This window comes from Populus nigra, chromosome 2, assembly GCF_951802175.1.
Source record: "Populus nigra chromosome 2, ddPopNigr1.1, whole genome shotgun sequence".
NCBI lineage: Eukaryota > Viridiplantae > Streptophyta > Magnoliopsida > Malpighiales > Salicaceae > Populus > Populus nigra.
Genome location: NC_084853.1, coordinates 39403161 through 39424608, shown reverse-complemented (window position 1 = coordinate 39424608; position 21448 = coordinate 39403161). Strand labels below are relative to the sequence as shown.

Below are 21448 nucleotides of genomic sequence, written 5' to 3'. Positions count from 1 at the left end.
TGAAGATTATGAATCTTTATTTTAAATGATTCATAGTATATTTATAACTCATGAGTCTTTTCTTTTTACGGAGAGAAAAGGCTGAAGTTTAATTTTATCTTCATGATATTTTGAGTTATATTGTGAGCTGTATTCCACTTATGTTATTCAGCAAATGAGTTATATTATGAGTTGTATTCCACTTATTTTATTCAACAAAAAAATAAAAACATGGTAGATCATGATAGGCTCAATACACTTAATGATGTTAGTGGAGTATAAACTTATTTTATTAAACATATTTGTTAAAAAATAATTCATCTAAGATTTTATATAAAAATCAATAAAATTTGATGGCGTTAATTCAGATATTATGTTTGAACTAGACGTAGCGCATCTTGATTGGGGCGTGTTTGATGCAAGCGCATGTCAACCCAACACCTATGAGAATTCAGAAAAATTATATTCTATATTTTTTTAATTCAGTATTTTTTAAAAATATATATATAAAAATATAATGATAAAATCTTTTTTCATCGGTTATCAAGTTCTCACCACGTTGGATTCCTTTCATTATTGGCAAATGATGAGATTACCAGGGCAGGCTCAACTATTTTCTACGTCAAAAGATAACACTCTCACGCTGTTGGAGGCCGAAATATCGACCATCGTTGTTTGTTTGATTTTCTTTTTTGTTTATTTATTTTTCCAAGGTTATAATAGTATTAAACTACCCTTCACCTCTCCCGGGGGTGCCTCAAGACTTGACTATAAATATGTGCAACAGGAACCAATCTGTTGGAAAATGCACTGAGGCTTCTTGTCTCCCCTGCTAGCGATGGCTTCTTTTCTGTGGACTGTATGCTTAAGTTTCCTGCTTTTAGCTACCGTAACCAAGGGTGCTTCACCAAACAAGGTTGTGGATGTACCGTTCGGCCGCAACTATGTGCCTACTTGGGCTTTCGATCACATCAAATACATCAATGGAGGTTCTGAGATTCAGCTCAAACTGGACAAATTCACAGGTGCAATGCAAGTGATTTCTTTTTCTTTTTCATGGTAGATTGCACCCATTTTTTCTGTAATTAAGTATTTATCTTCTATGTATTAACTCTCATGTGTATATGCGCATGTACACACAAAAGGGACTGGATTTCAATCTAAAGGCTCTTACCTGTTTGGTCACTTTAGCATGCACATAAAGATGGTTCCAGGGGATTCTGCCGGAACTGTGACTGCATTCTATGTATGTACTGCTTCCTTTTACAAGTCATTTTGTGAATCTGAAATAGAGGAAGCTTGTTCCTTGTCTGTTCCCTGTTTAGGTAATTGGATTTCTGTTTGAAAGTTTTGAATTTTTTTTGTTGTGTGTAGTTATCTTCTCAAACCAATGAGCATGATGAGATAGACTTTGAGTTCTTGGGAAACAGAACAGGACAGCCCTACATCTTACAAACAAATGTGTATACTGGAGGGAAAGGAGACAAAGAGCAGAGAATTTATCTTTGGTTTGATCCTACCAAGGGATACCACGCCTACTCTGTACTTTGGAACATGTACCAGATCGTGTAAGTTCCATTCCTACTGGTTCTGCCCTCTATTGATCTGTTCCTAAGAACTCTGGTCTGACCCTACCAAGGGATACCTTCCCTCTTTTATCTGCAGATTCTTTGTAGATGACGTGCCGATCAGAGTGTTCAAGAACAGCAAAGATTTAGGATTGAAGTTCCCATTCAACCAACCTATGAAGATATACTCAAGCCTTTGGAATGCAGATGACTGGGCGACGCGGGGTGGCTTGGAGAAGACTGACTGGGCCAAGGCTCCCTTCATAGCCTCCTACAAGGGCTTCCACATTGACGGTTGTGAGGCGTCGGTAAATGCCAAGTTCTGTGAGACACAAGGTAAGCGGTGGTGGGATCAGAAGGAGTTCCGAGATCTTGATGCCGCTCAATACAGGAAACTCGGGTGGGTTCGCAAAAAATACACCATCTACAACTATTGCACGGATCGTGTTCGCTTTCCTTCTCTCCCTCCAGAATGCAAGCGTGACCATGACATTTAAACTTCTTTAGCTAAAAGCCTTTTACTTGCCGTCAGTAGCACTGCAGCCATATATTTGGACAGTAAAGAAGGGATGATGCTGTTAGTTAGTTTCCTTCATTCAAATTATTAGAACAGGTTCTGCTATTTTTATTAATCCATTTGCTGGTATCATCATGTTTCGGCTGGACGGGTCACTTCGGTTTAATAAGCATAGGGAATAATGGGTAATAATTTCTTCTTCTCTGGTGGGTGAGGCAGTGAATCTTGTGGAATATGATGGCTTCACCTATCACATGCTTAAGCTTTGCTTTCTGGTGATTCAATTATCAGTTTCCTACATCCTTAAATCTTGCCACACAAACTGTAGCTAAATACATCAGTATCTGTACCTACCAAGTGCTGTTAAGGGTATGAAAATGACATGATAGATCTCCATCACCGCTTTTATGACCTTGATTTGTTAATATATGGAACCCTATGTTTTAATAATATTTAATTTATGGATCCTATCGTTTCACCTTTTTCTAGTCATTAACATGGAGGACAGTCCCCTAGTTTAGGAAACATAATATAATCCTTCGGCAACTCTAATCCTTCGGCAACTCTGCATGTGCATGTGCTATAGGGCGACGCATTCAAGACAACAATCTACAAATTTCAAGGTCAGTCCCAACGGCCGAGTCCAAGATTCATGGCTGTCACAGGAGCAGGTGGGGCCTGAGCCGCCCACCACCATGGAAAAGCATGAAAAAGATGATCGTATCAATGGATTACGCATCTGATTATCAGGCAAATATTAGCAGTAATTAAACAAATGAAGACTGTCAAAGAAGAGCGTTTCTCAGGTACTAAAGCAACGGAAGAGAGCCATAAAAACCAACCAACAATTATTTAACCAATCCTTAAAGCGAAAACATGGGTTGGGCTGACTACTGTTTTTAACTGACGTAAAAATGCTGTAAGCAATATAAAAAGAGCCACGAAATCCGATTAGAATAGCGTGATCATTCATATAAATTGAGATACAAGGAGGAAGGCATATTCTGTATAGACAGGAAATTGATCACAATCGAGAAAGTCGAGATTATTGGGAGTGGAGTTGCAACAGACAACCAGATCTAAGAATCATTTGCAGGGAAATTCTATAAATAACCAGAATCTAGGGACTAAATAACATTGATTATGGGGTACCGTGAAAAATGAGAAGGCACACACAAGCATGTGATCCACTTCCATTGTCAGCCCAATATTTTATAGCAATCTGGGTCTATCCATGCGGTCTGCAAGCAAGGAATTTCTCGTTCCTGGCAATCACGAACTCCAAGAAAAGGCTGAGCTGAATATGGGAAAGGGAGTTTGGTTTTTATCAAGATAAACGTTGAAGTTTAGGCTCATTAAGTGTCTTTGTAAGAAAAGGTTCAGTTTCTACCAAAGTCTCGACATCCCTGTGCAATTTGTTCAAAAAGAAGAAAAATTCCATGTGAAATGCAGACAATGAAATTTCAACTAGCTTACTGGATCAGAAAGTGCCCGGATAAAACCTAAAAACATGAAATTGGAACAAAATAACAATGTGGGATATAGACCAATCAATCGTCGACACTGCTCTAATTTAGGACAGCTCATTCTCATGGTTATTGTCCTTTTAAACATCCTACTGCAGGTACATCTGGAGAAGCCAAGGGTGCTGTGATACTACCACCTCTTTCCATCCTCAACTCATCCTATTCCCATCACTCAATTGACATCAAGCACCAGAAAGGGGAATATAACTAATGCACACTGCCAGAAACCAACTCAGCAGAGGATGGTGACCGTTCTTTTTCTCTTGAAAATTATGGAAAGCCAGAAAGGTAAAATGTGTACAGAAATGTCACTTCCATTCTTGTAATCTTCCAACGCCCATGAAATAGGCTTTCTAATATCTTATCTATCCACAAAAAATATGCACCAATCAACCAGTGACATCTCTAGCATCTAATCTAAACCCAAAAACACACGAATAACAATAAAGTAATTTTCTTACTGTCTGCAATTACAAGCTTAAGAGTTATGAATAAGAGAAAACAAGTGGGTGACAGGAACTGTGTAGCAGAGAAAACTGATTTTAGGTTATACATCTAACTTGATCAAGATCATAGTTCAACACGTGATAAATAAGTGCAGAATTTTTGAAATATTGTTTTTAAATATCCTTAGTGTCTTCTATCCCATGAAATTCATTGCTTGGGAAGGCTGCAGAGAAACTCAAAAGATGGAATAGCAATTTAAAGCAAACAATCAACTATGCAACAACAAGAGTAGTCAAGTTATTCGTACAATGACTTTGTTCTTCTTGCCAGCAGATAAAAGGAGAACTTTTCCATCCACAACGTCTTGAGGTTCAATTCTCTTAGTTTCGCTATCAACTCTGCTGTTGTTCAAGTAAAGCCCTCCTTGCTTCAACAGACGGCGGGCAGCTGATTTACTATCAAGCAGACCGGAAGAAACAGAAAGATCGATAAGAGAGATATTGAGAACCTGGTCAGAGGCCAAAGAACAGGAAGGCACATCTTCAGCAATGCCCTCAAAGGTCTTCCAATCCAACTTGGTCTCAGCTCCAGGTCTCAAAGCCTCAGTTGCCTTGAGAGCCTCATTAAGTCCATCCTCACCATGAACAAAAAGAGTGACCTGTTCAGCCAGCCTCCGCTGAGCAGTGTTGGGGGTATAGCCAGGTCTATTCATTTCCTTCTCCAACTCATCAATCTCCTCTATGTCCAAGAAAGTAAGTATCTTTAAAAACCTAATAACATCAGCATCCGGGACCGAAAAAAAATACTGGTAGAACTTGTAAGGAGATAACAAGGACGGTGAAAGCCAAATGGCACCATCCTCTGATTTCCCAAATTTAGTGCCATCACTCTTCAATAGAAGAGGGAATGTCAAGCCAAAAGCCACATCCCCTTCTGGCTGAAGAATCTTTCTAATAAGTTCAGTACCAGCAGTTATATTGCCCCACTGATCGCTCCCTCCAATCTGAACATTAACACCCTCATTTTGATAAAGATATAAGAAATCATAACCCTGCAAAAGCTGGTAAGTGAATTCAGTATAGCTCATTCCTTGCTCTGATTCAAGCCTCTTCTTTACACTTTCTTTGCCCATCATAGTCCCCACCCTTGCAAATCTCCCTACTTGTTTCAAAAAATCAAGCAACCTAACCTCTTTCCACCAATCATAATTATTCATAACCAAAAAGAAAGAACTTGAATTCAAATGATTGCCATCACCATTAACATTACTGCTGCTATTCATATTCAAGATTCTTGTAATAACATTGGTAATCCCTTGTGTGTTATTCTCTAAAGTATCAGCATCAAGCTCTGGCCTTTCCAGGCTTTTCCCAGATGGGTCTCCAATTCTGGCGGTGGCGCCGCCAATCAAGGCGACAGCTTTATGGCCGCACCTTTGGAACCAGGAGAGAACAATTATGCCCAGAAGGTTACCTAAGTGCAAGCTCTCTGCAGTTGGGTCAAAACCACAGTAAGCCTTGAGAGTGCTTGTAGTAGAGATAGACCTGAGATTGTCACTGGTGATGGATTCAAGCAAGCCCCTTTCTTCAAGGATATCGACCACGCTGGAACGGCTGCGCATTGGGTCACGGGTTGTGGAGGCATTTTGCTGGGCTGATTGCAAGCACCTTAGAGGGACGAAGATAGGATTCTTATTGATTATGGGTCTGTGTAGTTTTTTGCTGCAATTTGAAAAAGGAAAGAAGAAGAGCTTGCTGTGAGAGGAGTAAAGCAAGGTCCTTGCAGCAGCAGCAGCTGCCATGGTTCTGGGAGGTTAGCCTTCGCCTCGCTTTCTATCGTCTGGGCTCCAGCTTCAGCGTGTTTGTCAGCTATCTATGATTTTTGGATTTCGGGTAAAGCAAGGCAATAGGCCTAAGCTTTACACCTAAATCCACATTTCAGGTTCAAAACCCACCCTGCTTAAAGCCCGTTTGGGTATTGATTTTTTCCTCTCAAAGAATTATTTTTTAAAATATTTTTTATTTAAAAATATATTAAAATAATATTTTTTTATTTTTAAAATTTATTTTTAACATTAAAACGATCTAAAAATATAAAAAAATAATTTAAAATAAAAAAAGATAAAATATTTTTTTAAAAAAGAAATATTTTTGAAAAAAAAACAAATGTGTTTTTAGATTTTTTTTTTAAATAGAAAAAAATGTATGGTAAAATCTTAAAATTCGTTTTACAAATCATTTAAAAGCCATAAAATAAAAGCTACAAAATTTCTTTAGAAAACTTCTTTGTTGGGGAGGGAGTAAAAGGTTTACTAGAAGCTATATTATTTAAACAACGAGTTGGTGCAATAATAAATAAGTTTTATTATAAAGTGTTATTCCATTTAATATTTTATGTCGAACAGTATCTATATTTTAATTTCTATAAGAAAAATAAATAATAGCTTATATTATTCAGGTGGAATTACTCTACAATATCCTTATATCATAGGGATTATGTTCAATTTATCTTCATATATATTTAATCTCATTCAGTACATCCATGAGAAAATTTATGTCTCCAATCCATCTTTCTATAATATTTTCATCACTAAAACCAGGAAGAACACATCGGATGCAATTAAATATAGCTCTAGAATATCATTGAAGGGCTTGAAAATTGGTGTGCTTGCGGTGCAATGGCAAATTTTCATAGAAGTTGAAGAAAATCGTTCCACAAAAATCAGAAATTACATTGCAGGAGTAGAGAGACATCTACTTCCAGTTATTGGCAACAATGTCAGCCAAATCCACAACCCTTTGAGAGTAACCCCACTCATTATCATACCAAGCAATCACCTTAACCATGTCATCTCCCATCACCATTGTTAGTGATGAATCTACTGTTGACGACACATCGCTGCACCTGAAGTCCACTGAAACAAGTGGTTCGTCACAAACTGATAGGATACCGTTGAGCTCCTTCTCAGCGCTCTCTCTGAAAGCTGCATTCACCTCTTCTGCGAAGGTCTTCTTGGAGACCTGGACAACGAGGTCGACCACCGAGACATTTGGGGTTGGAACTCGGAGGGCAATTCCATTGAGTTTGCCCTTGAGGGTAGGAAGGACGAGGGCCACTGCCTTTGCTGCGCCGGTTGAGGTTGGAACAATATTAAGAGCTGCAGCTCTTGCACGTCTGAGATCACGGTGACTTGCATCAAGTAGTCTCTGATCACCGGTGTATGAGTGAGTGGTGGTCATGGTGCCCTTGATGATGCCTGCCACAAGTTCAATATCCATGTTAATAATCTATTTTCATGTCATGCTTCCTAATTAACTAGGGCATTTTCATCCAATTAATTGCTAGAAATATCCCAACATTTTGTTTCTTATATGATCATCTTTCTTTTAATTTCTGCTTCAAATTTGTTTGAAGGTTTGCTGTGTCTGTGACTGTCCCTCTCTTCAGTCATTATATATTTCCCACTCGAACAAGCTCCATCTCAAAATTGTCTTTGCTCAAAAGCTCAGGATTTAAAGTTCGCAGCTCCTAAAAAGCATGGAAGGCTAGAGCCTTTCGATTGACAGGAAAAGGTGGCAAGGAGACAGATTCGTGAGGAAAGGGGAAAGTTTCGATAGTTTTAATTACCAAACTTCTGGTCAAGAACCTTGACAAAGGGAGCAAGGCAGTTAGTGGTGCAAGAAGCATTGCTGATGATAGGTTCATCAGAGCTGTAGGCGTCAGCATTGACTCCAACAACGTAGGTTGGTATATCACCCTTTCCAGGGGCTGTGATGAGCACCTTCTTGGCCCCTGCTGTGATGTGCTTCCCTGCACCTTCCCTGTCGACGAAAACCCCGGTACCTTCTATCACCAGATCGACCTCCAAGTCCCTGTAACATCAAACAACATATTAAACGAATTGGTCAATCCAACATTAGCACACCTGGTTCGTATGATGAAATATCAAACATATGAACATTATGTGTAATGAAGTCTTTATCAGACTAGACAATAAAAGAGAAAGAGACTCTTACTTCCAGGGGAGGTCAAGAGGGTTGCGGCTAGAAACGACCTTGATGACCTTGCCATCAACAGAGATACCATTATCACCAACAGGCTTAACATCAGCTTCGAAGATGCCAAGGGTGGAGTCATACTTGAGAAGGTGTGAGGCCTGCTTAACACCTCCAGTGTCATTGATGGCAATGACGTCAAGAGGTGAATCCTTGCGCCCATGCCAGCACCTCAAGAAGTTTCTGCCGATCCTGCCAAACCCATTTATGGCCACTTTTAGCTTTGCCTCTGCAGCACTTTTTCTGTATCCTCCACTGCTGCTTCCCAACTTCAGTCACATCCGAAAAAAGAAAATCAATGAACAAAAGTTAACTTACATGTCTAGCATATGTTTATTTCCTATCACATTTAGAACACCATGCAATATATATATTTCACTGTGGACAAACAATAAAACTGCTAGATGTATACTAAGTACATTTTGGATGAAGATTAAAATACTAATTAATTCATCTGAATTGGCTAGACCATAGCATAACAAATTCAGTTTGCGTTGACTATTGAATCAACAAGATCCAAGAAGCTTAGCTATTATCCTCTGCTTTAAATTGAAATAACATTTCTGCTTTTTCTTTCTTAATGTTCAACCCTTCTCAGTCTTACTACCATTCTTCCTCTATTTTGTCAGAAGGGATCGTATATATATATACCCAGCACAACCAGCTTTCAATGCAGCTAGACGTGTTTCTCCTCTGACAATTCATGTTTGTTACTATACCCTACAGTACGAATCAACTGTTGTAATTAAACTGTAATGCTCGGTTGATGATTGATGCATAATGTTTATACTCTAAGTCTGCTATTACTACAAATGGGAAAATAATGTAACTGAACTTACAGCAGAGGTCTGGAGAGAAACGGCTGAAACAAAGTCATCTGATGTTTTCTTTGTAAAGGGAAGGAAAGCTGATGAGCTGCGGAGACCTGAGAAATCAGTGAATCCCTTTCCGCTAGCCTGTATCAAACCAAAGTAACATTCAGTAAACACACCAAGCATAAGAAAAGGTTAACAAAGCTTAGCGTGCAAGAAGCATAAGAGTTTCTAGCAATGAACCTGAAGAGATGGTTTGGCTACAGAGAAGGTAGCCGAGGCCATAATGGTATTATGGAAATAAAACAGGCTGACAAAAGCAGGAATTTTCTTTCAAATAGCAGTAGTTCTAGTGTTGGTTTAGCAGCACTAGAAGTAGAGGATGGTGGCTTGGGAGATGACAGGCGAGAAAAAAATAAGAGAGGATTAGATTATGGATAGCCTCTCATTGAATGTATGGCTGTGGTTCTGCTTGGTGTTGGTGTCTCCAAATCTCTACCATTCCATTTTCCAAAACTTGCATGAGTACTGTGCGTAGTAGAGAGCCTCTGCAGCATCTGGCTCCAAGTGGTTTCCAATCTTTGGGCCTCAACCTTTGATTTCTTGTTAGTGGGCCAAACTAGTTCTTGCATCCTTCAATCTTGTCATAAAACAGCCTGCAACTCTTTTCTCGCTTGATTTTAGGCTACCAAAACGAGGCCGTATTGGTGCTTGCAATAGAATGTTCATTATGGGGAAAGAGTTTTATATAGAGGCCGTATTGGCTCTTGATGAGTGAACTGGATGGATTGAAATGGATGATGCTTTAACTAAGGATTTGTTTGGTAGTGTGGTTGCGGTTGCTTTTCAAATAGTTTTTTGCGCCAAAATATATGTTAATGATGTTTTTTTATTTTTTAAAAATTATTTTTAACATCAGCACATCAAAATGATTTGAAAATACTAAAAATATATTAATTTAAAGTTAATAAAAAAATAAAAAAATTTTAAATTTTATCAAAAGCGCTTTTGAAACGCAGAAACAAACAACCCTTAAATGGTAGTACCCGGCTGCCGCCGCCACCACTAACAAAGAAATAATGTTTTTAGTGTTGGAGAACGCTTAAAATTATATTTTAAAAAAATTTTAAATTTTTTTATTTAAATTTTTTATATATTTTTTTAAATTTTTTTCATGTGCCCTGTGTTAAAAAAAAATTAAAAATATATATTATTTTAATATATTTTCAAGCAAAAATCACTTTAAATTATAATTACTACCACACTCTCAAATACTCTCTAAATATAAAAAGAAGCCTTGAAGCTCTAAAACCTTTTCGCATTTTTAATATTCATACAAGAAACATAAATTAATATTTAGCAGCTTGTTTGTTTTGTAAACAATATTTCTTATTATTGAATTTGTTTTTTTATTATTTGTTTGTATTGGGAAAAATATTTTATAAAAAAACAAGTTGTGTTATATATTACATGATAGAAGTAAAATGATTAAAACAATGATGACAATAATGATAGAGAAGCCATGGATTAAATATTGAATTTATATATAAATAAAATAATAATAATAATAATAGGAGAAGCAGTCTTATTTATTTTTTTTTTGTATTTCAAAAACGTTTTTGAAAAAATTTAAAATTTTTTTATTTTTTTCTTTGCTTCAAATTAATATTTTTTTATATTTTTAGATCATTTTGATGTATTGATATCAAAAATGATTTTTAAAAAATAAAAAATATTTTTTTGATATTTTTTTAAATAAAAAATATTTTAAAAAACAATCGCAACCATACTTCCAAACAGGTAAATCAAAAATAAAAGTCTTATTTTCAACATAACTAAAGTGGAGAATGATTGAAATCTTGAAACTTAATAGAGAAGATGAACGCACAGAAGCATGGTCAAATGTGTAGGTATCTATAAGTTTTACCAGGGAAGCAAATGAAAGTTCTATCTTACTTTAATCCTCTCAATTATAAAATAATAAGAAAAAGGCTACTTTCACTGTATAGTTCATTATCCTTTGTAACTCTAGATGGACTCAGGACAGGAATAAAATAAAATAAAATAAAATAAAATAAAATAATAATCAAAATATTCTATAATCTAGCTAAAAGGTAGAAATTAAGTAGGGTGTTAAATGTAAACTTCCTCCTCTAATCTTACTTTTTCTCTCTTTTAATGTCATCTGTCTATAACATGTTAGAATCAACAACTCAGATTTTAGATTTTTCTTGTTTATTTAAAAACACTATTATTAATGAATATTTTTTTATATTAAAAAAATTAACTCGGCTCATTACATACCACCTGAGACTCTAGTATTACCTAAACTCCATGAACGACAACAATAATCGATTATTTTAATAATATGATCAAGAAAAAACAAATAAAATAAAACATCAATGAACTAATCGAGAAAAATAAATATTTGTTAATATTATAAAAATATACCCTTTAAATATTTTTAAAAGATCTTAACGATCTTATTTGATAACAAAGCAAAGATTGAATAAGAACGAGATAAACTCATAAAGAGAGAAAAAAAACTCGAAACTTAATTACTAGCAAATTAAACGTTAAAGGACAAATTCAATAAACAAAAATAGTTTTAAAAAAGGACAAAAACACCTGACTCGATTCAGCATGCTAAATTCGATGTCCGATCATGAGACCGGCATAATCCTATACAAAATAAAGCTCTCAAGTAGACTAAATGATAAAAGGTGAAACTGAAAAAAATCAATTAGAAAAAACATCAAAAAAAAACTCGTGTCAACCCATGTTAACTCCAATAACCTGTGACCCGGGACATGAAATGAGGATAACCCTACAAAAAGAAGAGCGAAAAAAATCACGAAACTCAAGACTTAATAACCTAATGTCAAAGGATGAAATTGAAAAAAGATCAATTTTAAAAAAACTAAAATAAAAGATTGAAATCAAATTGGGCTAATTTTCAAAACTCATAATCTAGGTGATGAGACCAGAATTACCCCTTAGATGGCAAACATGAAAAAATCACGAAGCAAAATTCTCAATCATTCAAATGTAAAAACCAAAACAAACAATAATCAAAATAATAAAGACCAAATATGGTATAAGACATGAATTAAATAAAATAATGAGGGGTGATATTGAAAAATAAAATAAATTGAGAAAAGGATAAGAAAAAAAATAAAAAGAATGAGGAATAAATTGGATAAAAAAATTAAACGATCATCATTTAGTTTAGAGAACCGAACTAGGAAGATTTATGTTTCCATGACCACACACATCAGCGGATCCATTATATTTATTTCACATGCAAAACGAATGGTAAGATTTTATTTTATATGATAATTATTTTTAAAATTGTTGTATTATATGAAAATATTTAACCAATAATATCATTGTTTTACAGGCTACAGTGCTTGAGCGCGATCCAAGACCGATAGAGTTTTTTGTTGAAACTCACATATTTTTAGTTATTTTTTTTATATTTGATGACTTTTTTCCAAGAAACATATAACACTCGATTACATAAGAGATATGGGAATGCTTATTTGATCCTTCTAATACTCGATCCAGATTTGTAGTTAGAGACTAGATTTACCGGTGGACCCGATAAAATTGGATTTCCAGTATCTCCAACATTACGATTGAGGATATACGAGTATGTTGTGTAGTCTCAATCGTTAGGACCCCACAATCGGGATCGAGCCAGCAATCACCGATCATCTAAGCGTTCATACGAGAATAAGTTCATCTTGTAATTGTTGGCAACTCTCACTAGTTAACCCGGTGAATTTACCGATGAGATTATCACCAGTAGAATTTTTTTGTCTGGCATGATAATTCCATGGATGAATCTATCAATGATTATATTCTTGATGGAATGGCCCCCCGTGATAGAAATCACAGTTGACATTTTCCCGTCTGCTGATTTTTATTTTTTGGGGGGGTTCAAAATCTCAATTCATGCAACAGGCGAGGCGAGGATTTAGAACTCCACCGAATTTTGAAGAAAGAAGAGGAGAGACACGTCGAATTTTCATGGTGGCCAATTGCCCCTTTCACCAGCTCTGGTTAGACCTAGAAACAATTGATGTGATTCAAAGCTACAAGCAGCAGAGCCATGTTCAATGCCCTATAAATACATGGAATCATCTTGGTCTCCCAGTCTTTTTATTAATTTATTCACTTCTTCGACAGTCGCAGCAGTTATCTGGAAAACCAACTTGGACTGCATCGGTTCCTTGGTCTTTTAGCTTCATATTTTAGGTCAATAATTCCACGTGTACGGTCCTCGTTCTCTGAAATCTTTTTGCCCCCTCCCCCTCCTCGCTGCTAAAGGTTCGTGATTGATTATATATATGACTTCCATGATTAAGAAATAAAGCTAAAGGCAAGCGAATCAAGCAGAGAGCGTAACTGGCCGAGAGAATCACATTGATGTTCTTCTTCAATTCTATTTTTTTCTTCTTTATTTTTTTTTCTTGGCGGTAACAATATTTTTCAGTCAAATTTTACACAATCCATGCAAGCAAGGAGAGCATATCAATCAAGATAGGTCTAAAATAGCACATATGCCTTTTTTTATATATGTAGATAAGTTAAATCTTTTTCATGCTCAAAGGTATCCAGAGAGAACTTTAGAAGGTGTTTTAAATGGTATTTTTAAAATTTTTAATTTTTTTATTAAGATTTTTTTTTTATTATTTTTATGGGTTGTTTTTATGTCTTATATCAAAAATAATTTTTTTTAAATAAAAAATATATATTTTAATAAATTTTCAAGTAAAAAAACAAATTAAAAAATAACTGATATTATACTTTCAAACATGAGCTAATAAATTTAAGATATTATCTCCTCAAAAAGTCAATAACAAAACTTGAATATATATATTCCCCGTTTGAACCAATCCTTAGAGCATTGTTTTTATATATATATATATATATATTATTGAGTTTTTTATCAATATAAATATCTCTTTTATTTTAAGGAGTTGATTATTTTTAGAATTCAGTCCATCAAAAGATGGCAATTACCTCCCAATAAAACAGATTGTGGGTTTTCTAAAAAACTTGAAGATAATAAGTCTAAATAAGCAAGGATTAATTAGCGAGGTAATTCTAAAAACAATTATTGTTTTAAAGAGTGTATATAAGCGGTTGTATAAACCATAAAGGTCATGATGATCTTTAAATTATTAATAATCAAAACACAATTAAGTTTTTATTGAGCATGTACATACAAAAAAATATATAAATAAAATTAATCAATAAACCTTAAGGATTTAATTCCTTCTAAACTATAAAGTTTAGATCAAGCAATAAATTATAAAAATGCCTTATATATATATATATATATATATATATATATATATATATATAATGACATATATATATAATGACGGGTAACATTTCATATCCTTAGAAATTGGTGCAGGAAAAAAAATCAATAAAAATATATATTTATTTATAAGAGTGTTATTATATTTGTGATAAAAATTAAATAATCCCTGAAAGTTAAAAATAACTAAAATACCATTAGAGAGGTTGAGTTATTTTTTTTAAAAAAAAAGTTATTGACTCTGTTTGAAAAAAAAATCACTGATAGTTTTGAAGTAATTATAAAAATACCATAAATTATAATATTTAGTAATAATTTCCAACTACATTCAAGCATGCAATACCAAGCAAAAAAATTCATCATCTTTCCCAACATATCCTCCTCTATTTTCACCAAAAATCTATCAAATAAACATGTCAAATCTAAAAAAATTTCACATTTCCTTTTCAAATAAAGCAGCCCAACCAATTTTCAAGTCATTTATAAATAACTTATCAACTATTCCTATTCTATTTTCATAAAATTTCCAGAATCAACACAACCACAATACAAAGTTATTACAAATATGACATTATCTTCATTAAATGTTAATAACATACAAAGTTGGTACAACTTGGATGCACTAAAAATCAAGAATAGAAAACGCCTGAAATGTGAGGGAAAGTTGCAATCAAAATATAAAAAATAAAAGTTAGCAAAAACAAGCTATCTTATAGATGCAGTGATAAATTATGTGAAAATACATTTATTGACTTGTGCAAATCTATAAATGAAATTGAGTTAACTGCGAGAAGGGAAGGAGGTATTAATGATACTAATGATGTTCATCGAATAATAGATTATGTGATGAAATTAAAAGATAAATTATGTAGGGTTTAGATTTAGAATCACAATATAAAAGCTACCTTAGTAAGTGTAAAAGTATTTGTAATATCTAATTTAATGTATGCAATATTAATATTTGTAATAACTATATTGTTTATATTAAAGAAATGAAACATGTTGAATGCATTCCTATTATAGTCAAAATGCTAGCAAATTCATATCAATAATATAAAAAACAGGCAACTTAAATAGTATGTAAACGACAACAATCATGCAAACAACCAGCATCACTTGAGTAAAGTTTTCTTGGCATTAAGACTCCCTCCCATGCTGATCATCTCCATGACGAGGGACGATTTTGGGGTCTGGTGTGGCCTTGGCCTCCCAAAGTTTTGAAGATTTTTCGAAATCCCTCCTGAGGTTGCATATGATTTTAAATAAGTTCTACAAAATGCCCCCTCGAATTCAAAGTTATCCAATCTTGTCCTCCCAGATGCCACGTCCTAAATTAGTCCCTGTCTTTTATACATGAAAGACGGGAAAATGGCTGCCAAGCTGAGCTGTGTGAGATCTCAATTAGCTGTGCGGCAACATCAGCTACAGCAGTGTCTTAAGCACTACACCGTAACGTGGAATGTTTAGAGGAATGGCAGGAGAGTAAAGCATCTGTGAACATTCAAAGAAGGGGCGAAGGTGCATGTGTTTTGCTTTCAGAGAAAGCTACCTCTTAGTGCTTTTGCGTTGGAACAACAGCAATGGAAAGACATATAATATTAATATACAAAAGGGAAGGCTATTAAACCAGCAGCATTATTCTGGTGTTGACCCCACCTGATATGATACAGCTTGTTGCATATAAATACAGCTTCAACATTTAACAAGGACAGGCAAAAACCTCATCCTTGTTCTGTCCTCTCGGGTGGTTTATAGCCCTAGGCTTCCAGCTTTTACTCTGGTGACACGCCTTGGTCAGCACAGGATTCATGGCTAAGGAAGCAGAATTGAAGGTTCAAATTCTTGAAAACATCTCCACGTGCATGTTTCTTCAGTTTTGTACTCTTAGAATCCCCTTAGCTTTCTTTTGTTTTTGATTTATACCTCGCTAACAAGGAAGGTCTAAAACCAAGTTTCTTTTTACTTCACACTTCAGAAGATTGAGCTCAAGGTATCTGTCAACTGCTGTGATGGCTGCAAGAGGAAAGTTAAAAAGGCCTTGCAAGGTGTTGAAGGTAATGAAAAGAGTAGTGACTCAGAAAGTTCGTGTCCATTTTTCGTGAAGAGTCTTTCCCCTCCCAAGCTAATTTGGATGAAACTTTGGTTTCAGGTGTTCTGAAGACCGAAATCGATCCACAGCATCCCAAGGTGACAGTCCTGGGAAATGTGAATCCACAAATTTTAATCAAAAGACTCTTGAAAACTGGAAAACAAGCAGAACTGTGGGGTAGTGGGAATCAGAATGCGGGAAAAGAAAAGAAAGAAGCGGATATGCTGGTTGAAAAAGTTGAAAAAGAGAAAGACAAGTCAAAAATTGAGTGTGAGCAAACAAAGTCTTCAGATTCATGTGTCAAGGTAACTGACAAGAACAGAGAGACTAAAAATGGTGGGGATGGCGGTGAGAATAAAGCTTCGAAGGACTGTAATGAGACAGACGTCAGTGTTAAGTCTAGCAATCCTGAAGTGGTTAGAAGTGAAAATCCTGTCCCCCCACATCCAGAAGTCGGCAATTTCAGGACTTACAATCAATATTGTTACAAGGTTGAGCCTTACGCAATTGCACTTCCCTTTTATGCCATTCCTTCATACACTGTTCCTCCTGTCAACCCCACAGGTGGTCAGGAATACCTCCTTTACGAGAGGCCAGTATTTCAACCACCAGTCCAGACGCCAACAGCAAGAGTTGAGGATTACTTCAGCGATGAAAATACTGTGGGATGCCATGTGATGTGAGACCTCCGCACCATGCACTGAAGATCAGCAGAAAGGGGTGACCAGCTCACTCGCATTGACTCAACTGAATGGGATAGTTAGCTAGCATTTTTGTAGTCCGTCTAATTAATGAGTTTCTTTCTTTCTTCTTTTTGTGTTTTTTTTTTTTTCCTTCTTTTCAGGCAAATAGAACTTTTCTTATGCAAATTACTGTAATACTTGAAACTTCTCCCAGCGACTTTGAGCTCATCTCGGTTCCAGGTTTTTTCTCCATCGATGTTTGCAAAGCTCTGCTCTGCTTCACTCCCACTAGCCCCCAGGAACCATTTTGGAGGAATCCTGGCCCCCAATCTCTTCCAAGGCCGAGACCAAAAGTGATGCGTATAACAGATGACTTGTTCAGGGATTTTGTATGAAGTTGAGGCCGTTCTTTCAGCAAGGTTTTTAAAAATACTAATAGAGGATTCCTTCGATTTTATATAGTGAACAGCTAGAGGCATCCCAATTTCCCGGTAAATATTATTGCTGAGCAAAAGCCACAATTGTTTATTGAAAAAGTTGCACTAAAACATTCCATCTTAGCTTAAGTTCCCCATAACACAAAAGCAAATACCAAATATAACTAATGAAGGTGGTCATTTTCCACCTCTAATCCGCCTTTGGAACAAATTCTGGCACTTGGGACTTCTGTAGAATAGAAAGATTTTGACCGAGTTGCAAAGACATTTTACATTCAAATCAAGCTAGACAACTATAAAATATAACATGCCAGTATATTCTGGGTTAGCTATTCAAGCAAACAGTAAAGATGGACTCATTAGAGGTGGGCAGAATTGCTATTCCTGGATTTGCCTATTATGAAAGAGAGCAGCAAACAATATACAACAGTTCATATCCGTGTGCCAAAGTCAAGCCATGGTTACACGCACTCTGGTTTGGATCTATACACTATCTTACTACAAGACATTAATGAGAGGAAACAGAGCTTTTGGTAGATGTCAAAACAAATCTAGAAGAAAACACAAAACAGAGACCATCTAGAGTAAGATTATCCACAATTGCCAGCAGCAATAACAGAAATAGCACAATATATAATGTTGATGATGACAAAGTTTAATACTGCCAACCACATGAATCCCATTCTAGAGCTGCCAACACAACCTTCCATTGTTCTTCCAGTATTTAAAGGTATAGTTACAATTACTTTTTAAAATGCTTCGAGTGATTGAAAATATAATTACGGTTGCTTTTCAAAGTGTCAGAAATGCATCAAAATAATATTTTTAAAAAAAAAATATTTTTAACATCAGTATATCAAAACACCAAAAAAAAATATTAATTTGAAAAAAATAAAAAAAATATTCAATTTTTTAAAAAATATTTTTTAAACACAAAAATAAACAGACCAAAAAATATAATTGTAGTCACCTTCCAACAGTTAACTGACTAGACTAACCTGCATATATCCAACAAATCTTACTTGACTCGTCTAACCAGCTATTGATGCTATCCTAGGGTTGTCCATAATGTTATCATGCAAGTGACAAAATATTTGCTTCACCACCTTGACCGAAAACAATTTTCCCATACCATCCATAGAACAGCCTTATTTAAAACCAAAATATCCCACCCATACCTCAATCACAATAATGTAACATTGCCAAACCTCCATCTGTACTGAGGAACACTAAACTAGTGAGAAATGGCAAGCTTGAGAGCTTCGCAATATCAGATGATACGAAGATAACACTTGCTGCTACTGCTCAACATTGAAAAACCTCCAATACATTACCCAATTGCACTTCTACCAGTTACAGAAGACGAGTCTGAAATGCCTAATTCATTGCATGACCATTTATGTTGTGGTATGGTCCTTAATCACTTCATTGCGCAAAGTATGAAGCAATAATTCCTACATTTGAAACAGCAACCAATCTCCATCTTATCACACGAAAGAAAATCTTGAATTCTTCAATTCAGAATAACCTCAGCTGCAATCATAAATCATAATGGTAGTATCCCACAAAAGCTTGTCTCTTATACAACAAGATAACAGAGAGGAAGGGGCATAAAGACCATAATGCAGGAAATCATGTAAACTATAAAGCATTGCAGCCCATAGCTGCGAGCCTCCTCTACAAAAATCTAAGGAGATAACAGAAATTCAATATAACAACTTCTCTTCATCTTCCTAATCGATATCCTACAATTGATAGTTGAACCACAAATTACCTTTATACTACTCTACTAGTCCAAGTTTCTTTAGATTATTGAACGAGCTGGTTCAGTTTCCTAATTTTTGCAAATCAAAGGGGTAAAGACACGAGAATAATAGTAAGATACACAAACCACTAGTATAAAAAAAAAAAGATTAAGAAGTTCGATTTTAAAAGAACAGTCAGATAGCAACAACTAACTTCGGCGTTTTAATTTTTCGTTTTCTTTTACCACAACGGAGGTTCTACACAGAAAAACTAAAGTCCTGCCTAGCAAATTCGATCAAACCCTGAGAATTTGAAGCTTGGTAGAGAAAGCAATAGCAACCCAATCAGGCTGCGAAGACGACCACTGCAGCTGCTCGATTTCAGCACCAGCCGTGTAAGCAAGAATGGGGTCCAATCCACCCTCAACAGGCTGACCCATCGAAGAAAGATCCCAAATCAATGCCTGTGAATCATCCCCAGCAGTACAAATGTGGCAAGAACTATGAGGGGCCCAAGCAACAGCATTAACACTAGCATGATGCCTCTGCAATTCCACCACTGGAAGAGTTGGGAAGCGAATATCCAACACCACAACCTTAGCACTGTCCATGATGATCGTCGCCATGTACCTCGGATCCTGCTTGTTCCAACCTAGTCTTACCAAAGGCGTGTCGGGCTCCGAACTCTCGTAGATTATCGTCGAATGCTCCTTATCCCGTAAATCGAAAACCCTAACCGACCCGTCGGCTGAAACCGAAGCGAAAACCCCAACACCACCCCATGCGATGTCGTATACCTCCTTGTCGTGAGCGATTAACTGTGTATCAACAGTCTCCTTCTCGATATCCCAGATGGTGCATGTCGTGTCGATGCTGGATGTCCCAATTCGCCTAGGCTCCGCCTCGTTCCAGTCAAAGGAAGTCAAAGGCCCGCAAAACTCGCTGTTCTTGTTGCCGTTTAACAGGCTTTTGAGCTCCACGCGCGGCTGTTCATCGTTTATGCGCCACACGCGCAGGAAGTCGCCGGACGTTGCGAGGAGGTCAGGTTTTTGGCACTCCTTGTCTGGAATGAAAATGGTCTTCGTAGGTGGATAAGGGTGCTCGAAGGACAGGTTCGGGTCGGATCGGATCTCTCCGTTGGAGTCATCCAGCTGAACAATCTCGACCCGGTTTGGGTACTGTTCTAGGAGGCTGGCGATGGCAAGGCGGTACTTCTTGTCACGGCGGACGCTCCAGTTCATAGCGTAGATGTGCCATGGTGCCTCGTATGTGTAGATCTCAGATCGTTTTTGTTGCTCGTCCGACCCGTCTTGATTCGGGTCGCTGCTAGCTCCCATTTTCTGTACTGGAAAAGAAAAGAAAATAACAAAAAAAAAAAAAAAGCAGCGGCAGCAGAAGAAGGAGAGAGAGAGAGAGCAGTGATGAAATGAATAGAGCGTGTGGAGATTAAGGGAAATCGGATTTGTCTGTAAAGGAAAGGTCAAAGTCAATGTGTAACTATAAATATAATAAAAAGTCTACCTCGTGATTTTCCATGTCACCCTCTTTTTTTAACTGAAAAAAAAATGGAAAATTATAAAGAATATCCAATATTTCTAGCAAAATAACATTTATTTTTTTCAAAAATTACACCTTATATGTGACAAAGATGCGCGTGTCCTTATCTGTTGTCAAAAACACAACCTCTCTCCTCTCCTCTCCTCTCCTCTCCTCAGCCGAAATCCCTTTTTCTACTCTCTCCTCCAGACAACATCATACTCTCAAACAGATTATTATGGCCAAAAAAATTAAATTTTAATTAAAAAAACAGGTTATAATTTATTTTCAAACATCCCTGTAATAAAAAGAAGATTGTTCAACAAGCATAGAACTTTTGGAAAATTTTGTTTTAGAAAATTGTTGGTACATTTGAGATTAAAGAAAAAATGTAGAATTCGTGCACTCTTAAGCTGATCAGGTTGGCGGTGCTCTGTTCTGTCATTGAATTGGTCTCCTTTTAAATCCTCTTAGCCTCTGTTTTATAGCACGACTGGCCCTTTTATTTGTCAACTCTGAAGCCTCTTTTTAACCCAGTTCTTCTTCATCATCTCCAACTCAAATACTAGATACATACTGTGATATTTTTTTTTCTTTGGCTGGCCTAGTTTTCTTTGTAGGTTGAGAGAGTTTATATACGCATATTCAGAGGAGAGGAGCAAGATCGGGCCAGCCCAAAGCTTATAGAGTCTTTTATCAGATTGGGTTTGTGTTTGATATCC

At 36.1% G+C, this 21448-nt stretch overlaps 5 protein-coding genes across 5 annotated transcripts; 2 read left to right on the top strand and 3 right to left on the bottom strand.

The window, feature by feature from the left end:
* The first annotated feature begins 758 nt into the window (after nucleotides 1–758).
* LOC133682747 (probable xyloglucan endotransglucosylase/hydrolase protein 5) lies at nucleotides 759–2364 on the top strand. Its single transcript, XM_062106252.1, has 4 exons — nucleotides 759–1004; nucleotides 1125–1225; nucleotides 1354–1547; nucleotides 1645–2364. Exons 1-4 carry the CDS (start codon nucleotides 818–820, stop codon nucleotides 2042–2044), a joined length of 882 nt encoding a protein of 293 aa, XP_061962236.1. The 5' UTR covers nucleotides 759–817; the 3' UTR covers nucleotides 2045–2364.
* Nucleotides 2365–4114: 1750 nt separating this feature from the next.
* LOC133682744 (tyrosine--tRNA ligase, chloroplastic/mitochondrial) lies at nucleotides 4115–5927 on the bottom strand. Its single transcript, XM_062106250.1, has one exon. It carries the CDS (start codon nucleotides 5836–5838, stop codon nucleotides 4330–4332), a length of 1509 nt encoding a protein of 502 aa, XP_061962234.1. The 5' UTR covers nucleotides 5839–5927; the 3' UTR covers nucleotides 4115–4329.
* Nucleotides 5928–6704: 777 nt separating this feature from the next.
* Nucleotides 6705–9434, bottom strand: LOC133682745 (glyceraldehyde-3-phosphate dehydrogenase A, chloroplastic). The gene is made up of 5 exons (XM_062106251.1): nucleotides 9148–9434; nucleotides 8932–9048; nucleotides 8054–8361; nucleotides 7665–7909; nucleotides 6705–7293 (listed from the first exon to the last, which is right to left on the bottom strand). The coding sequence occupies exons 1-5, from the start codon at nucleotides 9187–9189 to the stop codon at nucleotides 6791–6793; spliced, it is 1215 nt and encodes a 404-aa protein (XP_061962235.1). The 5' UTR covers nucleotides 9190–9434; the 3' UTR covers nucleotides 6705–6790.
* A 6519-nt stretch (nucleotides 9435–15953) lies between these two features.
* On the top strand, nucleotides 15954–17465 carry LOC133683146 (heavy metal-associated isoprenylated plant protein 35-like). The gene is made up of 3 exons (XM_062106678.1): nucleotides 15954–16068; nucleotides 16212–16290; nucleotides 16386–17465. Exons 1-3 carry the CDS (start codon nucleotides 16045–16047, stop codon nucleotides 17006–17008), a joined length of 726 nt encoding a protein of 241 aa, XP_061962662.1. The 5' UTR covers nucleotides 15954–16044; the 3' UTR covers nucleotides 17009–17465.
* A 1881-nt stretch (nucleotides 17466–19346) lies between these two features.
* On the bottom strand, nucleotides 19347–20621 carry LOC133681416 (WD repeat-containing protein LWD1-like). Its single transcript, XM_062104459.1, has one exon. It carries the CDS (start codon nucleotides 20525–20527, stop codon nucleotides 19487–19489), a length of 1041 nt encoding a protein of 346 aa, XP_061960443.1. The 5' UTR covers nucleotides 20528–20621; the 3' UTR covers nucleotides 19347–19486.
* Between the last annotated feature and the right edge of the window lie 827 nt (nucleotides 20622–21448).

Bases quoted from the DNA above. Each gene is read 5' to 3' on its own strand.
- LOC133682747 (XM_062106252.1), top strand. From the start codon at position 818: ATGGCTTCTTTTCTGTGGACTGTATGCTTAAGTTTCCTGCTTTTAGCT. The intron at 1,005-1,124 runs GTGCAATGCAAG...TACACACAAAAG, and splicing joins CAAACTGGACAAATTCACAG to GGACTGGATTTCAATCTAAA. The intron at 1,226-1,353 runs GTATGTACTGCT...TGTTGTGTGTAG, and splicing joins GAACTGTGACTGCATTCTAT to TTATCTTCTCAAACCAATGA.
- LOC133682744 (XM_062106250.1), bottom strand. From the start codon at position 5,838: ATGGCAGCTGCTGCTGCTGCAAGGACCTTGCTTTACTCCTCTCACAGC.
- LOC133682745 (XM_062106251.1), bottom strand. From the start codon at position 9,189: ATGGCCTCGGCTACCTTCTCTGTAGCCAAACCATCTCTTCAG. The intron at 7,910-8,053 runs GTAAGAGTCTCT...TTGATGTTACAG, and splicing joins CCTCTTGACCTCCCCTGGAA to GGACTTGGAGGTCGATCTGG. The intron at 7,294-7,664 runs GTAATTAAAACT...AACTTGTGGCAG, and splicing joins GGTTCTTGACCAGAAGTTTG to GCATCATCAAGGGCACCATG.
- LOC133683146 (XM_062106678.1), top strand. From the start codon at position 16,045: ATGGCTAAGGAAGCAGAATTGAAG. The intron at 16,069-16,211 runs GTTCAAATTCTT...TTCACACTTCAG, and splicing joins CTAAGGAAGCAGAATTGAAG to AAGATTGAGCTCAAGGTATC. The intron at 16,291-16,385 runs GTAATGAAAAGA...CTTTGGTTTCAG, and splicing joins GGCCTTGCAAGGTGTTGAAG to GTGTTCTGAAGACCGAAATC.
- LOC133681416 (XM_062104459.1), bottom strand. From the start codon at position 20,527: ATGGGAGCTAGCAGCGACCCGAATCAAGACGGGTCGGACGAGCAACAA.